The sequence below is a fragment of the Erinaceus europaeus genome, chromosome 1 (assembly GCF_950295315.1).
Source record: "Erinaceus europaeus chromosome 1, mEriEur2.1, whole genome shotgun sequence".
NCBI lineage: Eukaryota > Metazoa > Chordata > Mammalia > Eulipotyphla > Erinaceidae > Erinaceus > Erinaceus europaeus.
This window is the reverse complement of record NC_080162.1, coordinates 117,352,408-117,373,473: the sequence shown is the minus strand read 5'-3', so window position 1 is coordinate 117,373,473 and position 21,066 is coordinate 117,352,408. Positions and strand designations below refer to the sequence as shown.

General features: G+C 42.6%; 1 protein-coding gene across 6 annotated transcripts in view; it reads right to left on the bottom strand.

Moving 5' to 3' along the window:
- The window catches only part of CABIN1 (calcineurin binding protein 1), a 148,385-nt gene that overhangs the window by 74,292 nt on the left and 53,027 nt on the right, over window positions 1-21,066 (bottom strand). For all 6 annotated transcript variants that reach the window (XM_016187153.2, XM_060195252.1, XM_060195245.1 and 3 more), the window contains exons 17-19: window positions 20,690-20,932; window positions 17,536-17,692; window positions 5,585-5,700 (exon numbers count right to left, since the gene is read on the bottom strand). In XM_016187153.2, the coding sequence (XP_016042639.2) occupies window positions 5,585-5,700; window positions 17,536-17,692; window positions 20,690-20,932 (516 nt within the window). The remainder of the gene's footprint in view (window positions 1-5,584; window positions 5,701-17,535; window positions 17,693-20,689; window positions 20,933-21,066) is intronic.

The following is a 21,066-nucleotide window of genomic DNA, read 5'->3' as shown; positions in this document are numbered from 1 at the left end:
AAGGAAGGAAGGAAGGAAGGAAGGAAGGAAGGAGAGACGAGAAAAGAAGAGAAGAGAAGAGAAGAGAAGAGAAGAGAAGAGAAGAGAAGAGAAGAGAAGAGAAGAGAAGAGAAGAGAAAAGAAAGGAAATAGTAGTGATGATCACAGAGTGTATGTACAACACAGCTACCAGGAGATGGCCAGGCCAGGAAGAGTCGTTGCCTTCTACTGTGTCCAGGTCAGCAAATGTACAGCGCGCTCAAGCATACACAGGGATTTCTACCAAAACTAGATAACAGTCAAATCTAAATACGAACAGTGATGTGATACAGCTTTTAGATGCTGGAGATAACTCAATAAAACTAAAAATCAATTACATAAAGTGAGTAAGTACCAAATGCCAAAACTTATGGCATACAACTAAAATATAATTAAGAAAAACTACTTAGAATGTTTGACACATGGATTAGAAGAGTGAATACTAAAATAAGCTTTCATCAAAATAAAAAAAACTTAGAAAAACAAAGTAAATCTAAAAAATTAATTGCATGCACATCTAAATGTAGATTTTTTTTTTTCCCTTTACAAAGTCAGACTCACACATATACTGTATTTCATTGCTTCTGGGCCAACTCTTTTCTTTTTTTTTTTCCCCCATTTTATTTCAGAGAGAGAAAGGGCTCTAGAGAAACAATGAGGGAGAGATACCACAGTACCGCCCCTCCATCTATGGAGCTTCCTCTGGTTCCCAGTTGCTCTCATGTGAGTCAGAGCTTGTCCAAAGGGCCTCTTATAGCAAGACAGGCATTATACCAGGTAAGCTATCTCCTGGCTAAGAAAGATAAATATTAAAGTGGCAGTTAATGAGCTAGAAGTAAAGAAAAATAGACTAACGGGGATGGACAGTAGCGCAGCGGGTTAAGTTCACATGGTGTGAAGTGCAAGGACCAGTGTAGGGATCCTGGTTAGAGCCCCCGGCTCCCCACCTGCAGGGGGGGGGTCACTTCACAGGCAGTGAAGCAGGTCTGCAGGTGTCTATCTTTCTCTCCCCGTCTTCTCCTCCTCTCTCCATTTCTCTCTGTCCTATGCAATGACAGCAATAACAATAATAACAACGATAAACAAGGGCAACAAAAGGGGAAAAATAGCCTCCAGGAGCAGTGGAGGCACCGAGCCCCAGTGATAACCAAAAGCAAAAAGAAAAGGCAAAAAGAAAAAGGCAAAAGGCAAAAAGAAAAAGGCAAAAGGCAAAAAGAAAAAGAAAAAGAAAGGTAGACTAACATCCCAATAACAGATAATTTGAAAATAAAACTAGTTTAAATAAACCTCAATAAAGACTGCATTTGTTAAGAGGCACAAATAAATTATTTTAACAATAAAACACTTAACTAGCTAGTGGTACTACAGAAATTTTTTTAATCATAAGCAAATACTTTGGATAATTTTATGCTTATGTGGGAAGAGGAGGAAGGGGAGGAGGAAGGGAGGGGAAGAGAATGAAGAAGGAAGGGGGAGGAAGGGAAAAAGTCAGAAGAAGGAGAGGAAAAGAAGAGGCACAGGATTGAAAAAGATAAATTAACTATTCATGGACGTGACTGTCTACAAGAAAAAATTCAAGAAATGGGCAAATCATCAGAATTAAAAATAAAAACAATAAGCAAAATAGCTGTGCGTAATAGATCAGTTGTTTTTATAAGCAGTGTTCTTATGGGCCCTTAAAAACATAATAGAACAAGAGATCAGGTGGTAGCGCAGCGGGTTAAGTACACGTGGCAACAACGCGTAAGGACCGGCATTAAGAATCCCAGTTCAAGCCCCCAGCTCCCCACCTTCAGGGGAGACACTTCACAAGAGGTAAAGCAGGTCTGCAGGTGCTATCTTTCTCTGTCTTCCCTTCCTTTCTCCATTCCTTTTGGTCCTATCAACAATAACAACATCAATGGCAACAATAACAATAACAAGGGCAAAAAAATGAGAAAAATAGGCCTCCAGGAGCAGTGGATTTGAAGTGCAGGCACCGAGCCCCAGCAACATCCCTGGAAGCAAAACAAAAAGAAAAAAAAAAAAAAGGGAGGGGATTGGATATGGAGCTCTGGGGGTGGACAATGTGTAGAAATGTACCCCTCTTATCCTGTAGTCTTCTCAATATTTCCATTTTTTAAATATTTATTTCCCCTTTTGTTGCCCTTTTCATTGTTGTTGTAGTTATTATTGTTGTTATTGATGTCATTGTTGTTGGACAGGACAGAGAGAAATGGAGAGAGGAGGGGAAGACAGAGAGGGGGAGAGAAAGACACCTGCAGACCTGCTTCACCACTTGTGAAGCGACTCCCCTGCAGGTGGGGAGCCAGGGGCTCGAAGCAGGATCCTTACGCTGGTCTTTGGCACTTTGCGCCACCTGCGCTTAACCTGCTGCTGCGCTACCGCCCGACTTCCAATATTTCCATTTTATAAATAAATAATAGAACAGAACATGGTGCAAAGCGCAAGGACCCTAGCTCAAGCCCCCAGCTACCCACATCCAGGAGGGTCTCTTCACAAGTGGTGAAACAGTTCTGCAGGTGTCTATCTCCCCTTCTCTGTCTTCCCTCCTCTTTTGATTTCTCTCTTTCTTATCTAATAACAACAGTAATAGTAACAATAATAACAGCAACAACAACAACAAAAAAGGTCTCCAAGAGCAGTGGATTTGTAGCATAGGCACTGAGCCCGTGATAACCCTGGAGGCAAAAAAAAAAAAAAAAAAGAACAGAAAAAAAATTTTAATTTTATTTCACAGGATAGAGAAGATGTCAATGGTAGTACACAGGACTTGCTCCAATCAGAGATATGGTTTTATTTATTACCAGAGCACTGCTCAGCTCTGGTTTATGATGTTCAGTGGACTGAATCTGGGATTTTGGAGCCTCAGGCATGAAAGTCATTTGCCTATTATGTTATCCCCAGCCTCCCCTCCCCCCAAAAAATAATCATAAATCTTTTAAAAAAATACTTTTAGGGGGTCAGGTGGTAGCACACCTGGTTAAGCACAAGGACATGGGTTCAAGCCCCTGGTCCCCATCTATAGGGGGAAAGCTTCACGAGTGGTGACACAGGGCTGCAGGTGTCTGTCTCTTTCCCTCTCTGTCTCCCTTCCCTTCTCAATTTCTCTCTGTCTCTATCCAATAATAAATAAATAAATTATTTAAAAAGTACTTTTAAAGGTTTGAGAGAGAGCTCACATGGTGGAGCATACACTTTACCACATGTGAGGTTTTGGCTCTGGATCCAACCCCAGAACCATCAATAAAGATAAAGACTAAAGATAAAAGGATGGTTCTTCCTGGTAGAGTGCACACTGCCATGTGTGAGGACCCAGCTTCGAGGCCTGGCACCACAAAGGAGCACCAAGAATAACAAGTGCTATGATTGGTCTCTTTTTCTCTCTCTGCCCCCTTACTCCATTCTCTATCTTAATTGGTGGTGGGGGGTGTGTCAACTAGAAGCAGTGAAATTGCATAGGCACAAAATCCTGTCTTGACAAAAAAATAAAAGCAAAATATATATACTTAAAAAAAAAGGAGTATTTTCATCCCACCATCACCCTTCTGGCCTGCCCTTTCCTCTCAAACTGGACAGGCACTCACTCTCAACTAGCCCTCAATCAGCCCTAATGAAGTAATCCAGGGGAAGAAGACAGTGCCCATCTCTCTGCTCTGACTGGGAGCAAGAACACAGAAGAAGAGAGCTACCAATTCCCAGGCAGCAATAGAAACTCCACTTTGCACAATTCTTACCCAAACTGTCCTGAAATTTGGAGGTGTCCCAGGGTGAGCAACCTGGTCCCTGGAGCTCAACAGGAGAAGGAGGCACTCAGGCATTGATAGCAGAGACTGGAACCCACCTTAGACACTAACCATCTCCAGGGTCCTGAGGCAGATGAGTCTCCTAGACAAGTCTTTATGTCCTAGACCCCAATACTTCGTGAACTGCCAAGCCCTACACATGTGCTCTACACATACTTTAAGTCTCATTCATTCAACCCATATTTATAAATGTCTACTGTGTACTAGGTGCTGTGCTAGGATCCAGTGGTGAAAAAAACAAAGGTTCCTTCCAGGTGTGGATGACCTCACCAATGTGTCCTGGAACCCCACCTCTTCAGAGCTCTACCCAACTAGGGAAAGGCAGGAACAGGTTGTGGGTATGGATCCATCTGCCAACATCCATGTCCAGCAGAGAAGCAATTACCAGAAGCCTTCCACCTTCTGTACCCCAAAAAGAATTTGGGCCCATATTCCCAGAGGGGAAGAAATGTTAGAAGATGACCAGAGGGCTCTGAATCCCATCAGGACCCAGAGAGAAGAGGAAAAAAGGAAGGACATTTGGAAGTAGTAAAAGGTATAGGCATGATTTGAAAAGAAAGAGAAGACAGGACCATGGGGGAAAATGGGTGAATATATATAAGTATAGATAGTTATAGAAAGAATAGTCAACCTATATCTGTGACCTTGGGAGAAACACTGCAGTTACTAATGGAGGGAATAGGGACACAGAACTCTGGTGGTGGGAACAGTGTGGAATTATACCCCAGCTATTTTGTGATTTTGTAAATCACTAATAAAATTTTTTTTAAAAAAGGGGTTCCTACTTCATTCTCACTGATTTGCCCTTTTAATTCATATGTGCTCAATGAACTTAGTTTCAGAGTTATTTTGTTTGGAACTCTTCAAACTTCCTGGATCTGAGGGTCTGTTCCCTTCAGCTTGTGAAAGTTCAGGGCTAATATATTCAAATAAGAAGTCTACCCATTTCTTTCCTCTTCTCTGGCATCCTTATAATGTATATGATGAACATAGACATAAATCATATGGCATGCTGGGAGGTGATATGATTGAAGGGGTAGAGAATGCTGGCTCATTGAAAAGAACGTATAGAGGTTGGCAAGCCCTTTCTTAAAATACCAGATAGTAAACAGTTCAAGTTTCACAGACCATATGTATTAGAGACACACAGCCATGTCAGTGTGTTGTAAAAGCATTCACAGCTGATATATAAATGCACAGGTCTGGCTACAATTCGCTAAGACATTTATTAATAGACACTGCAAGTTAGGCTGAGTGTCCCTCCACGCTGTGTGCTGGCTGGTCTTACACTCAGCACTGGAATCTGCAGACGGAGAGCAGCCAACTACAGATGGCAAGTGAAAAGAGCTCTACTTGTGTTCACTACTTATTGGCTGAATGCATCTAATGATTACTGCCTGAACAGCTACTACCTGGTATAACAAGTGGCAGTTGGCAAACAGAATTTTACAGAAGGTGATGGTGAATACAGTTATTATTTCTCAAATGACTATGAAGGGCTTGTTTTTTGTTTGTTTGTTTTTTGCCTGATATATAATAGGCTCAATACCTCATAGACCTAAATCCACCCACAGTTTAAGGCTTGGTTCACAGACCCTAAGCCTCAGGTGCATACGGGAATCAGATCAATGATTCTGACAGCGCTAAATATATGTACAGGAAGCCTTCCTTCAGAGAAACATCTAGCAAGCCATAGAACTTCAGCCCAGCTCCACTGTCCCATCCCCACAGTCAGCCCTAGTCAGGCAGTTAGCACTTACATAAAAACGCAGCAGAACCCCGTCGGAGTTGCAGCACCAGGACCTCCGGCCCAGGTACTCATGAGCTGTGTTGAGCAGCATGAGGGAGGATGGAAGCATAGGCGTCTCGGCCATCACTGAGGAAGAGCAGACCAAAAACAAAATTAACAGGAAGACAGGCTTGTCAACCATAATGGAAGTGACCACCGATTTTTCTCTTTCCTCGTTTCTTCTGTTTGAGTAAGTAATGATTTAACTAGCTTTACTAACAATGCATGCTGATTTTTAAAAATCCAAGTCTTACAGGAAAACATAAAGGATTGCTTAGAGGCTGGGCGGTGGCATACCTGGTAGAACACATGTTACAATGCACTAGTACTCAGTCTCAAGCTCCCATTCCCTACCTGCAGGTGGAAAAGCTTCACAATTGGTGAAGCAGGGCTGCAGGTCTCTCTCCTCTCTACCTACCTACCTATCTCCTTCTTCTCTCTTCAGTTTTTCTCTGTCTCTAATAAATAAATATTTTTTTAATATTTATTTTCCCTTTTTTGCCCGTTATCTTTTTGTTGTTGTAGTTATTATTGTTATTGATGTCATCGTTGTTGGATAGGACAGAGAGAAATGGAAAGAAGGGAAGACAGACAGGGAGAGAGAGATGCCTGTGAAGAGACTCCCCTGCAGGTGGGGAGCCGGAGGCTTGAACTGGGATCCTTACGCCGGTCCTTGCACTTCATGCCACGTGTGCTTAACCCACTGATAAATATTTTTAAGTCATCATTAGTCTGTTATTAAAGAGAAGAAGGAGGAGGAGGAGGAGGAGGGGGGGAGGAGGAGGAGGAGGAGGAGGAGGAGGAGGAGGAGAAGAAGAAAAAGAAGGAGGAGGAGGAGGAGGAGGAGGAGGAGAAGGAGAAGGAGAAGGAGAAGGAGAAGGAGAAGGAGAAGGAGAAGGAGAAGGAGAAGGAGAAGGAGAAGGAGAAGGAGAAGAAGAAGAAGAAGATGGGAAAGGGGCCAGGTGGTAGTGCAGCAGGTTAAGTGCACATGGTGCTAAGCACCAAGGACCAACACCTGGCTTTCCTCCTGTGGGGGGGAGGGGGGAATCTCCCTCTTGTAAATCTTGTAAAGAGTTACAAGTGGTGAAGCTGGTCTACAGGTGTCTTTCTCTCCCCCTCTCTGTCTTCCCCTCCTTTCTCGATTTCTCTCTGTCCTATCCAACAGCAATAACAACAAGGGCAACAAAAATGGAAAAAATGGCCTCCAGGAGCAGTAGACTAGTGCAGGCACCAAGCCCCAGTGATAGCCCTGGAGGCACGGAGGAGGAAGAGGACAATGGAGGGGGAGAAGAGGGAGGAGGGGGAGGAGGGGGAGAAGGGGGAGGAGGGGGAGGAGGGGGAGGAGGGGGAGGAGGGGGAGGAGGGGGAGGAGGGGGAGGAGGGGGAGGAGGGGGAGGAGGGGGAGGAGGGGGAGGAGGAGAAGGAGAAGAGGAGGGAAAGGGGAGGAGGGTGGGGAGGAGGGGGAGGAGGCTGCAAGGGCTCAAGTGTCCCAAGGTTGCTCCCAGGAGTAGGGGGAGAATCTTGTCTCAGATCTGATAATGTGGCTGGGGCCTTAATCTAGGTAGTGACAACACAGCCCATGCTCTGATTTGTCAAGGCACAGTTCTGGCAGGTTGTGAGCCAGGGATTTGCTACCAGGCCCTGTTACTATGGAAAGTGAATCCCAATATGGTGCACAACCCCCTTTAATAGCTTTCCATCTCCTAATTTCTGTTGTTGTAAAGTTGTAGGAACAGGGTTGGAGAGCCAAGATTTCAGGAAAGTCTGCTCCCTGCTACCACATTAAAGCCCTACACCTTATGAATCTCTTCAGCTTATAGTTTGCTTATACCTTATGAATACCTTCAGCGTATAGTTTGCTCACACCTTATGAATCTCTTCAGCTTATAGTTTATAACCTTCATAGTGTGCCAGTTGTCTTTCGCTCAATTCCAGTTTAAAATGAATTTGATAGCTATCACAATTTTTCCCCCCATGGCCTTTCTATTCCTGTGGGATTTTTTTCTGGTTCCAACCTCCAACAGTATTCTAAGAAGTGTTCACAGAACTAAAATCCCTGTTTAAAAATGTTTGTCACCACTGTCATGACAAACAATGGTTAGGTGTGTCTTAGATCACACATTCTTTCCTTAAGGGCTGTAAAGCGTTAGATATCCCAACTACCCTGAATGCCTGTATGGAGACATTTGGCTATAGAGATATATTTCAGATAATTGAAGTGAGTCCCACTTTATTGATGCATTAAGATAAATTGCTTTTTCAGTCTAAAGAACTGAAAATTTTGTTCTTAAATTATTTTTTGGGGGGGTGAGAAGACTTAATTAGAAATTGCACCCATCTCTCCTCTCCTCTCCTGGGTCAACTAGGAATACCAAAGGAGACCACCTGGGACCGAAACAAGACAGGACTAGAACGACTTCAGGAACCCATCAAATCACCCGAGAGTGCAAACACATGTGGCTGGTGGAAAGAGAGGAGCCTAGGGAGAGATTAAGTGGCTGGTTAACAGTCAGGCAGTTTATCACAGACACCACCTCCAGTCTGTTCCACCAACAAGGGGACGGCTGAAGGGAGGAGAGGACTCCCCAGAGATTCACCAAGTGCAGCTCTGAGTCTCCATTGCTACTACCCTCAGAACCTGGAGCAGCAGCAGGGAGGGACACTGGGGGACAGAGATCTAACCAGGAAACTCAGGAGAAGACCTACACCTCTGTGGCATAGTCGTGGGGCTGTGAAAGTCTCTTTGCATAACCACCGGACTATCTCTGCCACACCCTGCCATATCTCTTGGTCAGGAGTCAGTGATTAAGCTACAAAGCCTACTTATAATTTAGAAGCCCTCAGGCTCCCATAGCCTACAAAGAAGAAAAAAAAAAAAAAGAGGCTTTTAAATCACTGAGCTCCAACTCAGGGATTAAAATACTATTGAAACAACTGTTAACTTCCACCACTGTGAACTCTTTAATTACCTTACTTAGACACAAGTCAATCCAAGAAATAATGACCAGTAATTTGAAAAGTGCTAAGAGAGGGAACTCATAACATAATATATAAAATGGATAAACCAACAAGAAGAAATATTGGAGACACGAACCAGGACAATAGTCCAGCTAAAAGCCCCTCAAAGGGTGAAGCACAAAATAATGAGTTCAACATCCAAACATTAGCTAAGGAAATAAACACAGGAGTGAGTAAAGACTTTGAAAGAATTGTAATCAGAAATACAGGAACAACAAATGAGACTCCAGAAGAAAACACTATCTCAAGGTTATTAGAGAGCTGAAAGCTGAAATAGCTGAGCTAAGAACACAACTAGCTGTACAAGCTAAAACAGAATCAGAACAGGGTAACAAAATAGATAAACTCCAGAAAACAGTAAAGGGCAGAGAGAATAGAATCAATGAGGCTGAAAACAGAATTAGCAAGATCAAGGACGAATTAGAGACAACTAAAAAAGAAGTAAGAGATCTCAAAAAGAGATTAAGAGATGCTGAAAACAACAATGGAGACCTATGAGATGACTTCAAAAGAAACAATATATGCATTATTGGCTTACCAGAGGAAGAAAGAGAGGGAGAGGAAGAAAGCATTCTCAGGCCATAATAGCTGAAAACTTTTCTAGTCTAGACAACATCAAAGACATAAAGATTCAAGAAGCCTGGAGGGTCCCAAACAGAATTAACCCAGACTTAAAGACACCAAGACACATCATATTTAGAATGGAAAGGAATAAGGATAAAGAAAGGATCCTGAAGGCTGCAAGAGAAAAACAAAGAGTCACCTACAAAGGAAAACCCATAAGATTAGCAGCAGACTTCTCCACACAAACACTACAGGCCTGAAGAGAATGGCAAGATATCTATCTAGTGCTTGATGAGAAAGGCTTTCAACCAAGAATACTATATCCTGCTAGACTGTCATTCAGACTAGATAAAGGCATCAAAACCTTCTCAGACAAGCAACAGTTGAAGGAATCAACTATCACCAAGCCTGCCCTGAAGGAAGTTCTGAAAGGTCTTCTATAAACAGTCAGACCATCATAAATAGGACATAAATCAGAACACTCTAAAACTCTACAAGAATGGCATTAAAATATCTTCAATCTTTGATATCAATATATCTCAATGGTCTGAATTCACCTATTAAATGACACAGAGTAGGAAGATGGATCAGAAAATAGAACCCAACAATATGCTGTCAGGAAACCCACCTAACTCAACAAGACAAACACAGACTCAAAGTGAAAGGATGGAAAACTATCATACAAGCCAATGGCCCACAAAAAATGGCAGGAACAGCTATTCTCATAGCTGACACGATAGACTTTAAAATAGATAAGATTAAAAAGATAGGAATGGACACTACTTAATGCTCACAGGATCAATCAAGAGGACTTAATAATTATTAACATCTATGCACCCAATGAGAAGCCATCTAAATATATCAAACGTCTACTGAAAGAGCTACAGCAATATATTAAAAGCAACACAGTCATAGTAGGGGACTTCAACACCCCACTCTCTCAACTTGACAGACGATCCAGGCAGAAAATCAATAAAGACATACGGGAGCTAAATGAAGAGATAGATAAACTAGAACTATTGGACATTTTCAGAGTCATTCATCCCAAGAAGCTGGAATACACATTTTACTCAAATCCACATGGGTCATTCTCAAGGACAGACCATATGTTAGGCCACAAAGACAGCAATCAGCAAATTCAAGAGCATTGAAATCATCCCAAGCACCTTCTGAGACCACAATGGAATTAAACTAACACTTAACAATCAACAAAAGATTAGTTATAGTCCCAAAATGTGGAAGCTCAACAGTACACTTCTTAACAACCTTTGGGTCAAAGAGGAAATAAACGAAGAAATCAAAATGTTTTGAGACTTCAATGAAAATGAAGACACAAGCTATCAAAATATTTGGGACACAGCTAAGGCAGTACTGAGAGGGAAGTTCATAGCTATACAAGCACACATTAGGAAACAAGAGAAAGCACAAATAAACAGCCTGATTGCACATCTTAAAGACCTAGAAGAAGAAGAACAAAGGAACCCTAAAGCAACTAGAAGGACAGAAATCACTAAAGTTAGGGCAGAAATAAATAACATTGAGAATAAGAAAACCATACAAAAGATCAATGAAAGTAAATGTTGGTTCTTTGAGAGAGTGAACAAAATCGACAAACCTTTAGCCAGACTCACAAAACAAAAAAGGGAGAAGACCCAAATAAATCGGATAGTAAATGAAAGAGGAGATATCACAACAGACACCGCAGAAATTCAACATATCATGCGAAGCTTCTATGAACAACTATATGCCACCAAGTTAGAGAACCTGGAAGAAATGGACGATTTCCTAGATACCTACCAACTTCCAAATTAAGTATAGAGGAAGTGGATAACATGAACAGGCTAATGAAATTGAAACAGTTATCAAAAATCTCCCCAAAAATAAAAAAGTCCTGGACCAGATGGTTTTACAAATGAATTCTACAAAACCTTCAAAGAAGAACTAATACCTCTACTTTTAAAAGTCTTCCAGAAGACTGAAGACACTGGAATACTCCCTGCCAGCTTCTATGAAGCTAACATCACTCTGATACCAATAGCAGACAGGGACACAACCAAAAAAGAAAACTACAGACCAATATCTCTGATGAACATAGATGCAAAAATATTGAACAAAATTCTAGCCAACCGGATACAGCAGTATATTAAAAAGATTGTTCTCATGACCAAGTGGGGTGTATCCCAGGTATGCAAGGTTGGTTCAATATACGTAAATCAATCAATGTGATACACCACATCAACAAAAGCAAGACCAAAACCACATGCTCATATCAGTAGATGCAGAGAAAGCCTTTGACAAAATACAACATCCCTTTATGATCAAAACACTACAAAAAATGGGAATAGATGGAAAATTCCTCAAGATAGTGGAATCTATATATAGCAAACCTACAGCCAACATCATACTCAATGGTGAAAAACTGAAAGCATTTCCATTCAGATCAGGTACTAGACAGGGCTGCCCACTACCACCATCACTATTCAACATAGTGTTGGAAGTTCTTGCCATAACAATCAGGCAGGAGCTAGGAATTCAAGGGATACAGACTGGAAGAGAAGAAGTCAAACTCTCCCTATTTACAGATGACATGATAGTATACACAGAAAAACCTAAGGAATCCAGCAAGAAGCTTTTGGAAATCATCAGGAAATACAGCAAGGTGTCAGGCTACAAAATTAACATTTAAAAGTCAGTGACATTCCTCTATGCAAACACTAAGCCAGAAGAAACTGAAATCCAGAAATCAATTCCGTTTACTATAGCAACTAAAACAATAAAATATCTAGGAGTAAACCTAACCAAAGAAGTGAAAGACTTGTATACTGAAAATTATGAGTCACTACTCAAGGAAATTGAAAAAGACACAAAGAAGTGGAAAGATATTCCATGTTCATGGGTTGGAAGAATTAACATAATCAAAAGGAATATACTACCCAGAGCCATATACAAATTTAATGCTATCCCCATCAAGATCCCAACCACATTTCTTAGGAGAATAGAAAAAATGCTACAAATGTTTATCTGGAACCAGAAAAGACCTAGAATTGCCCAAACAATCTTGAGAAAAAAGAACAGAACTGGAGGCACATTCCCAGATCTCAAGTTGTATTATAGGGCCATTGTCATCAAAACTGCTTGGTACTGGAACATGAATAGACACACTAACCAGTGGAATAGAATTGAGAGCCTAGAAGTGAGGCCCCACACCTATGGACATCTAATCTTTGACAAAGGGGCTCAGACTATTAAATGGGGAAAGAAGAGTCTCTTCAACAAATGGTGTTGGAAATAATGGGTTGAAACATGCAGAAGAATGAAACTGAACCACTGTATTTCACCAAATACAAAAGTAAAGTGGATCAAGGACTTGGATGTTAGACCACAAATTATCAGATACTTAGAAGAAAATATTGGTAGAACTCCTTTCCGCATAAATTTTAAAGACATCTTCAATGAAATGAATCCAATTACAAAGAAGACTAAGGCAAGTATAAACCTATGGGACTACATCAAATTAAAAAGCTTCTTCACAGCAAAAGAAACCACTACCCAAACCAAGAGACCCCTCACTGAATGGGAGAAGATCTCTATATACTATACATTAGACAAGAGTTTAATAACCAACATTTATAAAGAGCTTGTCAAACTCAACAACAAGACAATAAATAACCCCATCCAAAAATGGGGGGAGGACATGGACAGAATATTCAACACAGAAGAGATCCAAAAGGCCAAGAAACACATGAAAAAATGCTCCAAGTCTCTGATTGTCAGAGAAATGCAAATCAAGACAACAATGAGATACCACTTCACTCCTACATCAAAAAAGTAACAGCAGCAAATGCTGGAGAGGGTGTGGGGTCCAAGGCACCCTCCTACACTACTGGTGGGAATGTCAATTGGTCCAACCTCTGTGGAGAACAGTCTGGAGAACTCTCAGAAGGCTAGAAATGGACCTACCCTATGATCTTGCAATTCCTTTCCTGGGGATATATCCTAAGGAACCCAACACATCCATCCAAAAAGATCTGTGTACACATATGTTCTTGGCAGCACAATTTGTAATAGCCAAAACCTGGAAGCAACCCAGGTGTCCAACAATAGATGAGTGGCTGAGCAAGTTGTGGTATATATACTCAGTGGAATACTACTCAGCTATAAAAAATGGTGACTTTACTGTTTTCAGCTGATCTTGATGGACCTTCAAAAAACCATGTTGAGTGAAATAAGTCAGAAACAGAAGTCTGAATATGGGATGATCTCACTCTCAGGCAGAAGCTGAAAAACAAGGTCAGAAAAGAAAACAGAAGTAGAACCTGAAATGGAATTGGTGTATCGCACCAAAGTAAAAGACTCTAGGGTGAGTGGGTGGGGAGAATACAGGTCCAAGAAGGATGACAAGAGGACGTAGTGGGGGTTGTATTGTTATATGGGAAACTGGGGAATGTTATGCATGTACAAACTATTGTCCTTACTGTTGAATGTAAAAACATTAATTCCCCTATAATAAAAATAAATAAATAAATAAATAAATAACATTCAAAAAAAAAAAAAAAGAAAGAAAATTGCAACCAAAAGGGTAGAGTATGGGCTTGATCTCAAAAACTGGGGAAAGCTCCAAATTCCATGAGCAGTAGAACAGAAATTGGATAATCAGATTTTTTTAACTTTGTAGATTCTTTTTATTATATTTATTTATTTATTTTTCCTTTTGTTGCCCTTGTTTTTTATTGTTGTTGTAGTTATTATTGTTGTTGTTACTGATGTCGTTGTTAGGTAGGACCGAGAGAAATGGAGACAGAAGGGGAAGACAGAGAGGGGGAGAGAAAGATAGACACCTTCAGACCTGCTTCACCACCTGTGAAGCGACTCCCCTGCAGGTGGGGAGCCGGGGGCTGAACCGGGATCCTCATGCTGGTCCTTGCGCTTTGCACCACCTGCGCTTAACCCGCTACGCCACCGCCCAACTCCCTAAAGTAGATTCTTAAATTGAGCTCATGTCAATCTTTTTCTGGTACCTACTGTGCACTTTGAATCTAAGGTTTTTATTACATTTCAGAGCTCTCCTATATCTGCGGTTGGCTGTTTCTCCTGTCTCACTTTCCATCAGAGGCACCACTGATTTTCACACTGGACCATATTTTCTCTCCATATCTACTATATTTTCTCCAGTGTTTTAGCTGCTGTTGCTCTTCCTCCTCCTTTTTTTAATAATTTTTTTTATTATCTTTATTTATTTATTGTATAGAGACAGCCAGAAATCAATAGGGAAGGGGGTGATAGGGAGAGAGACAGAGAGACACCTGCAGCACTGCTTCACCACTCGCAAAGCTTTCCCCATACAGGTGGGGACCAGGGGCTCGAACCGTGGTCCTTGCACATTGTAACGTGTGCTCAACCAGGTGTGCCACCACCTGGCCCCCTCCTCCTCCTCCTTTTTAAAACATAGGGCAATGTTGATTTAGAAAGCTGTATGATTCAGGAATAAAATTTCACATGTCTACACCTTGGCATGATTGTGTGACTACACCATGTCCGAAGTGCTCCTTTTCCTCCTTTCACTTGGTGGCCTTAGTTTATTTCTTGGTCACAGCTCAGCACCAATCATCTTTTTGCTTCTTATGTTTAGTTTATTAATTTATAATGGTGAGATCTAGAACACAATGTTTGACCTTGGTTCTGCACTTTTTTTTCACATTATATATATTTTAACCAGAACATTGCTCAGTTCTGGCTTATAGTGGTGCTGGGGATTGAACCTGGGACCTCAGAGCCTCAGACATGAAAAGTGTTTTTTGTATACCCCATTATGCTATTTCCACTGACCCTGATTCTGTTCTGTTAATCAGCTTTAAAAATATATATATATTTTCCGGTGCCAATCACTTACAGGACCCCTGCCTCTGGGCCTTAGTGTACGTGCTCTTGTAGTACAAGTTCATCTGGGGTGTGTGCTCTTGCTGTCTCTCATGTGGGTGACATTAGCATCCTTGCCATGTCACTTCTGGGCATAAATTCTAGCCTGTGCATGATGAACTAGGAAGTTCCTGTAGGCTATGTAAGCACTTGACTACGTCATGAATGAAATTTCTAGAGTACTTCCCCATATCAGAAGGTCTATTCTGCCCTTTTCTTAAAGCCATGATTTTAGGGCAGAGGTATTGCTCTTAATTCACTTTTCAGTATCACCGAGGTAGAAGGGACTCATGGCTCTGGGTATGTGAGGTCCTTTCTAGGAAACCAGGTTTGATTCTCTCTTCTGAGACCCTCCTCCCCTTCTTTCTTCTTACTGATTCAATGCTGCCTTACAAAAGTATAAGATTTCAGGTATATCACTCCATACTTATACATGCAATTCACAGCACCTACATGCAATTCACAGCACCTACAACCAAAATGGCTATGCCCCATTGCCATTCCAGGCAACTTGTTTTTTGTTTTTTGTTTGTTCGTTTTTTTTTTTTTTTTACAAATTCATTCTTTAGTTATATGTATTTCACATATCCAGTAGTTATCTTTTATGCCTTATTTGACATAGCACAATCACCTTTAGCCCCATCTATCTTGCCCCAAACAATTACAGTATCATTTTTAATTACACAGCAGTATTCCATTAAATATATACCCCAGTCTTTTTTAGTCAGTTGTCTCTTGGTGGGAATTTAGGTTGAGTGCATATTTTGGCCACTGAAAACAGTACAGCTATGCTGAGATTCCCTTCAAGCTAAGATTCTCTGCCCAATAAGAGAAGTGCACTGAGCAGAGAGCTCTCAGGTGCCGGTTTCTTCAAGGTTCCTGCAGCTCCAGAGGCTGACCAGACTCAACCTCACACACTTCCTGTGCAGCCCACATCAGTGAGACTGAGATAAGATGAGAGTACAGAGGTCTGGCTACATTAACCCACTATGTTGCAACAGTTCTCACTCTAGGGCTTCCTGCCAAGTTGGTTGTGGTTTTTTCAGGTCTACATCAAGTTCACTACTTCTTCTGCACCTCATGTGCCCTCCCTCTTGTGTTCATAGATATTTGATCGATTATAAATTGTTTCAGTGCCTGCATCAGAGAACTCAACAGCAAGCAGGAATCCTACCCATGGACTCTCACTGCCCAGACACAAGTGTTTTTATCCCTAGTCCCCTTCCCTCAAAGTAGTCTGACCACTGGAAGGTGGGACACAGAAACCCTCCCTGCCTCTGCAAAGGCGCTGGGAAATACTAAGGGGCCTGCCCACAACCCACTCTCTCACAGGATATTAGTAATACATCTCAGGATTTTGTCAACTTGCTATCTTCCGCTAGCTCTCTTACCAGGGTTAAAGAAAGGGACAGGAATGACACAGGCTGCCAGTCTACCAGAATCTTTTCTTTCTTGGCCTACTTTTTCAAAGACTATGTCACTGGACTGCTCCTCTCTGTTCACTGGCAGGTTTCCCACTTTTCTAAGGTTTTCAAAATACTGAGGGAAAATTCCTCATACTTTTAATGAATATGTGCATAAATATGATCTGCAGTCACAGATATACAAAAAGTAAGTGTCTGTTGGCCAAGCCTAGACAGAAAGTTCAAGAACACTCAATCCATTAGGCTAGATTATAGGTTGTCTTTGCTTCACCTAACTATTGTTATTAAGTATTTTCTTCAATTATCTATATTCCCTACTGCTATGTTCCCCGGTCTAAAAGTCATCTTTGTGAAAGGTTCTGTGCTCACCCTGATTGGTTCCAACATTCATAATAACTACCCATCACTGAGTGAGCCAAGAGCTGATTTTCCACAGCAAAGAATAGTTATCTCATTTCATCTCATCCTCAGAACAAACCTCTAACACAGGGACTGTCATTCCTAGCACGAACATGAGAAATAGAGGTTAGGAAGCTGTATGACTTTCCCAAGACCATATGGCCAAGAAGCAATAGCTGGGATGTGGGACCTATGCTTGCTCCAGCTGCCCTCCAGCTGCCTACACCCAGTTCTCACTGGTTCACATGCAGGAGGGGCCATGGTATAGGTGCAGGGATAAGTGCAAGGGCTAGTAAGGGTCACAGGTATGAGACCATTTGGCATAGTGTCAGTTTCTTGTAAACAACCCACACAAAACACAGCCACCTGAGCTAGACATGAAATGCTTCCAATACTACTGCCACCCAGCTCCAACCCCAGTACACAGTGAGCACCCTGAGCTACCTCCACCTCTGTGGGACTGCAGCACAAAATCCTATTGCCTGAGCCCTAAGTCCAGTCATAGCACATGGACAGGGTCACAAAGCACAAAGACAGACAAAGGCAAGAACCAAGGACAAGCAGGTCAGTGCCCACCCAAGCCCAGAACCACTCCCACCACCTTCATCTGCTGGGTTCTGAAGTTGCTGTTGGTGGCACAGGGAGTGGAAGGTATCCTCTTCCTGCCAGATGATCCGATGCAGGATAATCCAGGGCAGCACGGAGGAAACGTGTGGCTCCTTGGGTTCCTCTTGTACAGCCATGCTGCAGTCAATGACCTGGGGGAAGGATGAGCAGAGACTGTCACAGCAGACCAGTCCTTGGGGGACTGGTACAGTAGGGGGCAAGCTGCCTGTCTGTACCCACCTCTAATGAGGAGCTACTGATATAGCCTATTCAGAGTCCCACCGGAACCTGACTTCAGTTTCCTAGGCATCAGAAGAGCTAATGCTGACTATCAGAGTCAGCTCTAACTACCCTCCCTCACATCATGTGTAGTCCGAGATCCTCAGCACTGACTGTGTGTTAGGTCCTGCATGAGACACAAAGGGTACAGAGATGGAGGGGCACAGGGGCATTGACAGCCCAGAGGGAGAAAGCCAGAGACAAGTCACACAGAGTTAAAGAAAAGAAAATGAGATTTCCAGGAGGCGTGGCCATGAAATAAGTGGGACCAAATCACCTCTCCTCTCAAAACAACAAATAAATACAACAAAAGATCCAACTAAAGTCATAATCTACAGATGAAAGTTCTGCAGCCTCAGGTGGGTGCTCACGTGTGATCGGAGCGAAAAGGGGTGTGGGTGCGGGCTGAAGAACAGCAGTCAACTCAGAGCTCTGGGCAGCGCAGGCGCTGAGCTGCACCTTTTGGTGATTTCACTTTAAGTGCAGCAAGCAACATTGTTCCTAGTGCTGGAAGGAAAGAAACAAGGGCTTAAAACCTCTCAGTCTTTGACTCAGGGGGGCCTTTAGCCTTCTAAATTCAAGGCAAGGATACAATATAAAACAGGGCATTTGTGACCAGAAGACAGCCCAAAGAAACCACATACACACACACACACACACACACACACACACACCATGCCATAGATCATACAAATGAGAAACCTAGAGATCACAGCAGCAGTTAAGAGTATCTTTTACTCCCTGGGGTTCTGCTGGCCATCAATAACCAGCACAGAAAAATGTGCAAGCAGAGAAACAGAATTATGGTATCAGCCAGACAGAAATGAAACAGAAGAAATCCAAAGAATTACAGATTTATTTAGAGAGAGACTCAGAGACAGACTACACAGAGCTCATTATGAGAACTCTCCAAGAAATTAAGTAAGAATTAAAAGAGCTTGTTACTATGGAATTGAAACACATGAGACAGGGACTTACAACAGAGATCACTAAGAATCGTCAAATCTTGAAAGAAGAACTTCACTCAGAACCCCAGGGAATAAAAGATACTCTATCTGCAACCCATGCCCAGGTAGAAGGCTTAGCAAGTAGATCCACACATTCAGAAGAAATAATATCCAATCAAGAAGATACAGCCAGCCCACTCTTTCAGTTCAAAGATGAGGGAGAGGAATGGTTTAGAAAGACTGAAGCAACTCTATGTGAAATTAGACTCCATCAAAAGATCAAATATAAGTGTGCTATATCTGAAGAAGACAAGGCCAAAGACCCAGAGTCCATTTTCAGAGCAATTTTAGCTGGGAACTTCCCTCATTTAGGAAACCATCAGAACATTCTCATCCAAGAGACAGAACGATCATCCAGATTTATAAATACAAAAAGACCAATGCCAAGGCACATTATTGTAAACATCAAGTTGCAAATGCTACCATGATACCAACCATGATGCCAACCTGACTCGCCTGGACAGACGACCTCACCAATGTACCCTGGAACCCCACCTCTCCAGAGCCCTGCCCCAGTAGGGAAAGATAGGGACAGACTGGGAATATGGATCAACCTGCCAATGCCCATGTCCATCGGAGAAACGATTATAAAAACCAGACCTCCCACCTTCTGCACCACATAACAACACTGGGTCCATGCTCCCAGAGAGATAAAGAATAAGAGCACTTCCAATGGAGGGGATGGAATATGGAACTCTGATGGTGGGAAATGTGTGGAATTTAATCGCTCTTATTCTATGGTTCTGTCGGTATTTTCTATTTTACAAATTTAAAAAAGGGGGGGTTGGGCAGTAGCACAGTGGGTTAAACGCACATGGCGCAAAGTGCAAGGACAAGTGTAAGGATCCCAGTTCAAGCCCCTGGATCCCCACCTGCGGGGGGGGGGTCACTTCACAAGCGGTGAAGCAGGTCTGCATCTTTCTCTCCCCCTCTCTGTCTTCCCCTCCTGTCTCCATTTCTCTGTCCTATCCAACAACAATGACATCAATAACAACAACAATAGTAACCACAACAATAATAAAAAAAAAAAAAAACAAGGGCAACAAAAGGGGGGAAAAAAGACTCCAGGAGCAGTGGATTTCATGGTGCAGGCACCGAGCCCCAGCTATAATCCTGGAGGCAAAAAAAAAAAGAAAAAAAAATTTGTACATTTTTAAATTTACCTTATCTATCCAGAAACTGTAATATTTAATTATATTTTATCATTAAAAAAGGGGGAGTCAAGCAATAGCCAGCAGGTTAAATACACGTTGCGCAAAGCACGAGGACCGGCATAAGGATCCCGGTTCAAGCCCCCGGCTCCCCACCTGCATGGGAGTCACTTCACAAGTGGTGAAGCATGTCTGCAGGTGTCTCACTTTCTCTCCCCCTTTCTGTCTTTCCCTCCTCTCTCTATTTCTCTCTGTCCTATCCAACAACAACAACAATAACTACAATAATAAAACAAGGGCAACAAAAGGGAATAAATAAATATTTTTTTAAAAAAGAAAAGAAAATGCAGGCTAACGTGGAGTGGTAGGAGGGTGAGACAGGAGAGCCCTTGAGGAAAAGTCTCTCAGAAGTAGGTGTGATGTGCATGCGTGAGGCCAAGGAAGCAGAAGGTGAGGCAGAAAGGAAGGCAGAGTGGAGGCAGGAAACCTGGAGGGGCTGTAAAGGGCTGAAGAGCAGAAGAACAAGTGGTGTTTCCATTCTGGGAAGGAAGCCCCAAGTGCTACACCATCTCTGCACCAGAGAATCTGGCAGCCAGCACACAGCCACCCACATGAGGTTCCTGCCTCCTCTTCCTCCTCCAGGCAGAGTACCCTTGGGGGTACCTGATTTACAGGAGAAGTTGGTGGACTGTGTAGAAGGAATAGGGCCTACCTGGATGAGGTTGTTGGTGAGTCGGATGAGGCTGGTTGCAGAAGATGACTCCTTCAAGATGGAGCCACTGGTATCTGTTGAGAGAGCCTGCTCGATGCCCAGCAGTAGCTGGGTCACTGTGGCCACCCACTCATCCTTGGCTGCAGCCTCATTTGCATTCACCATCTGCTGGACTGCCTCATGTAAAGCCACATCAGAGCATTCAAAACACTGATGGTGGTCCTTCAGGCGAAGCAGGGAATCCTAAACAACACAGGGAAGAGGCCCATGAGAGACTGACAATCCCCACCTCACCTGGGCCTCAGGTAGCCTGGGACAAAGACATAAGGAGCAGAGCAAATGAAAGGGAGGATGGGCAGGGCCCTCTACACTAAGGC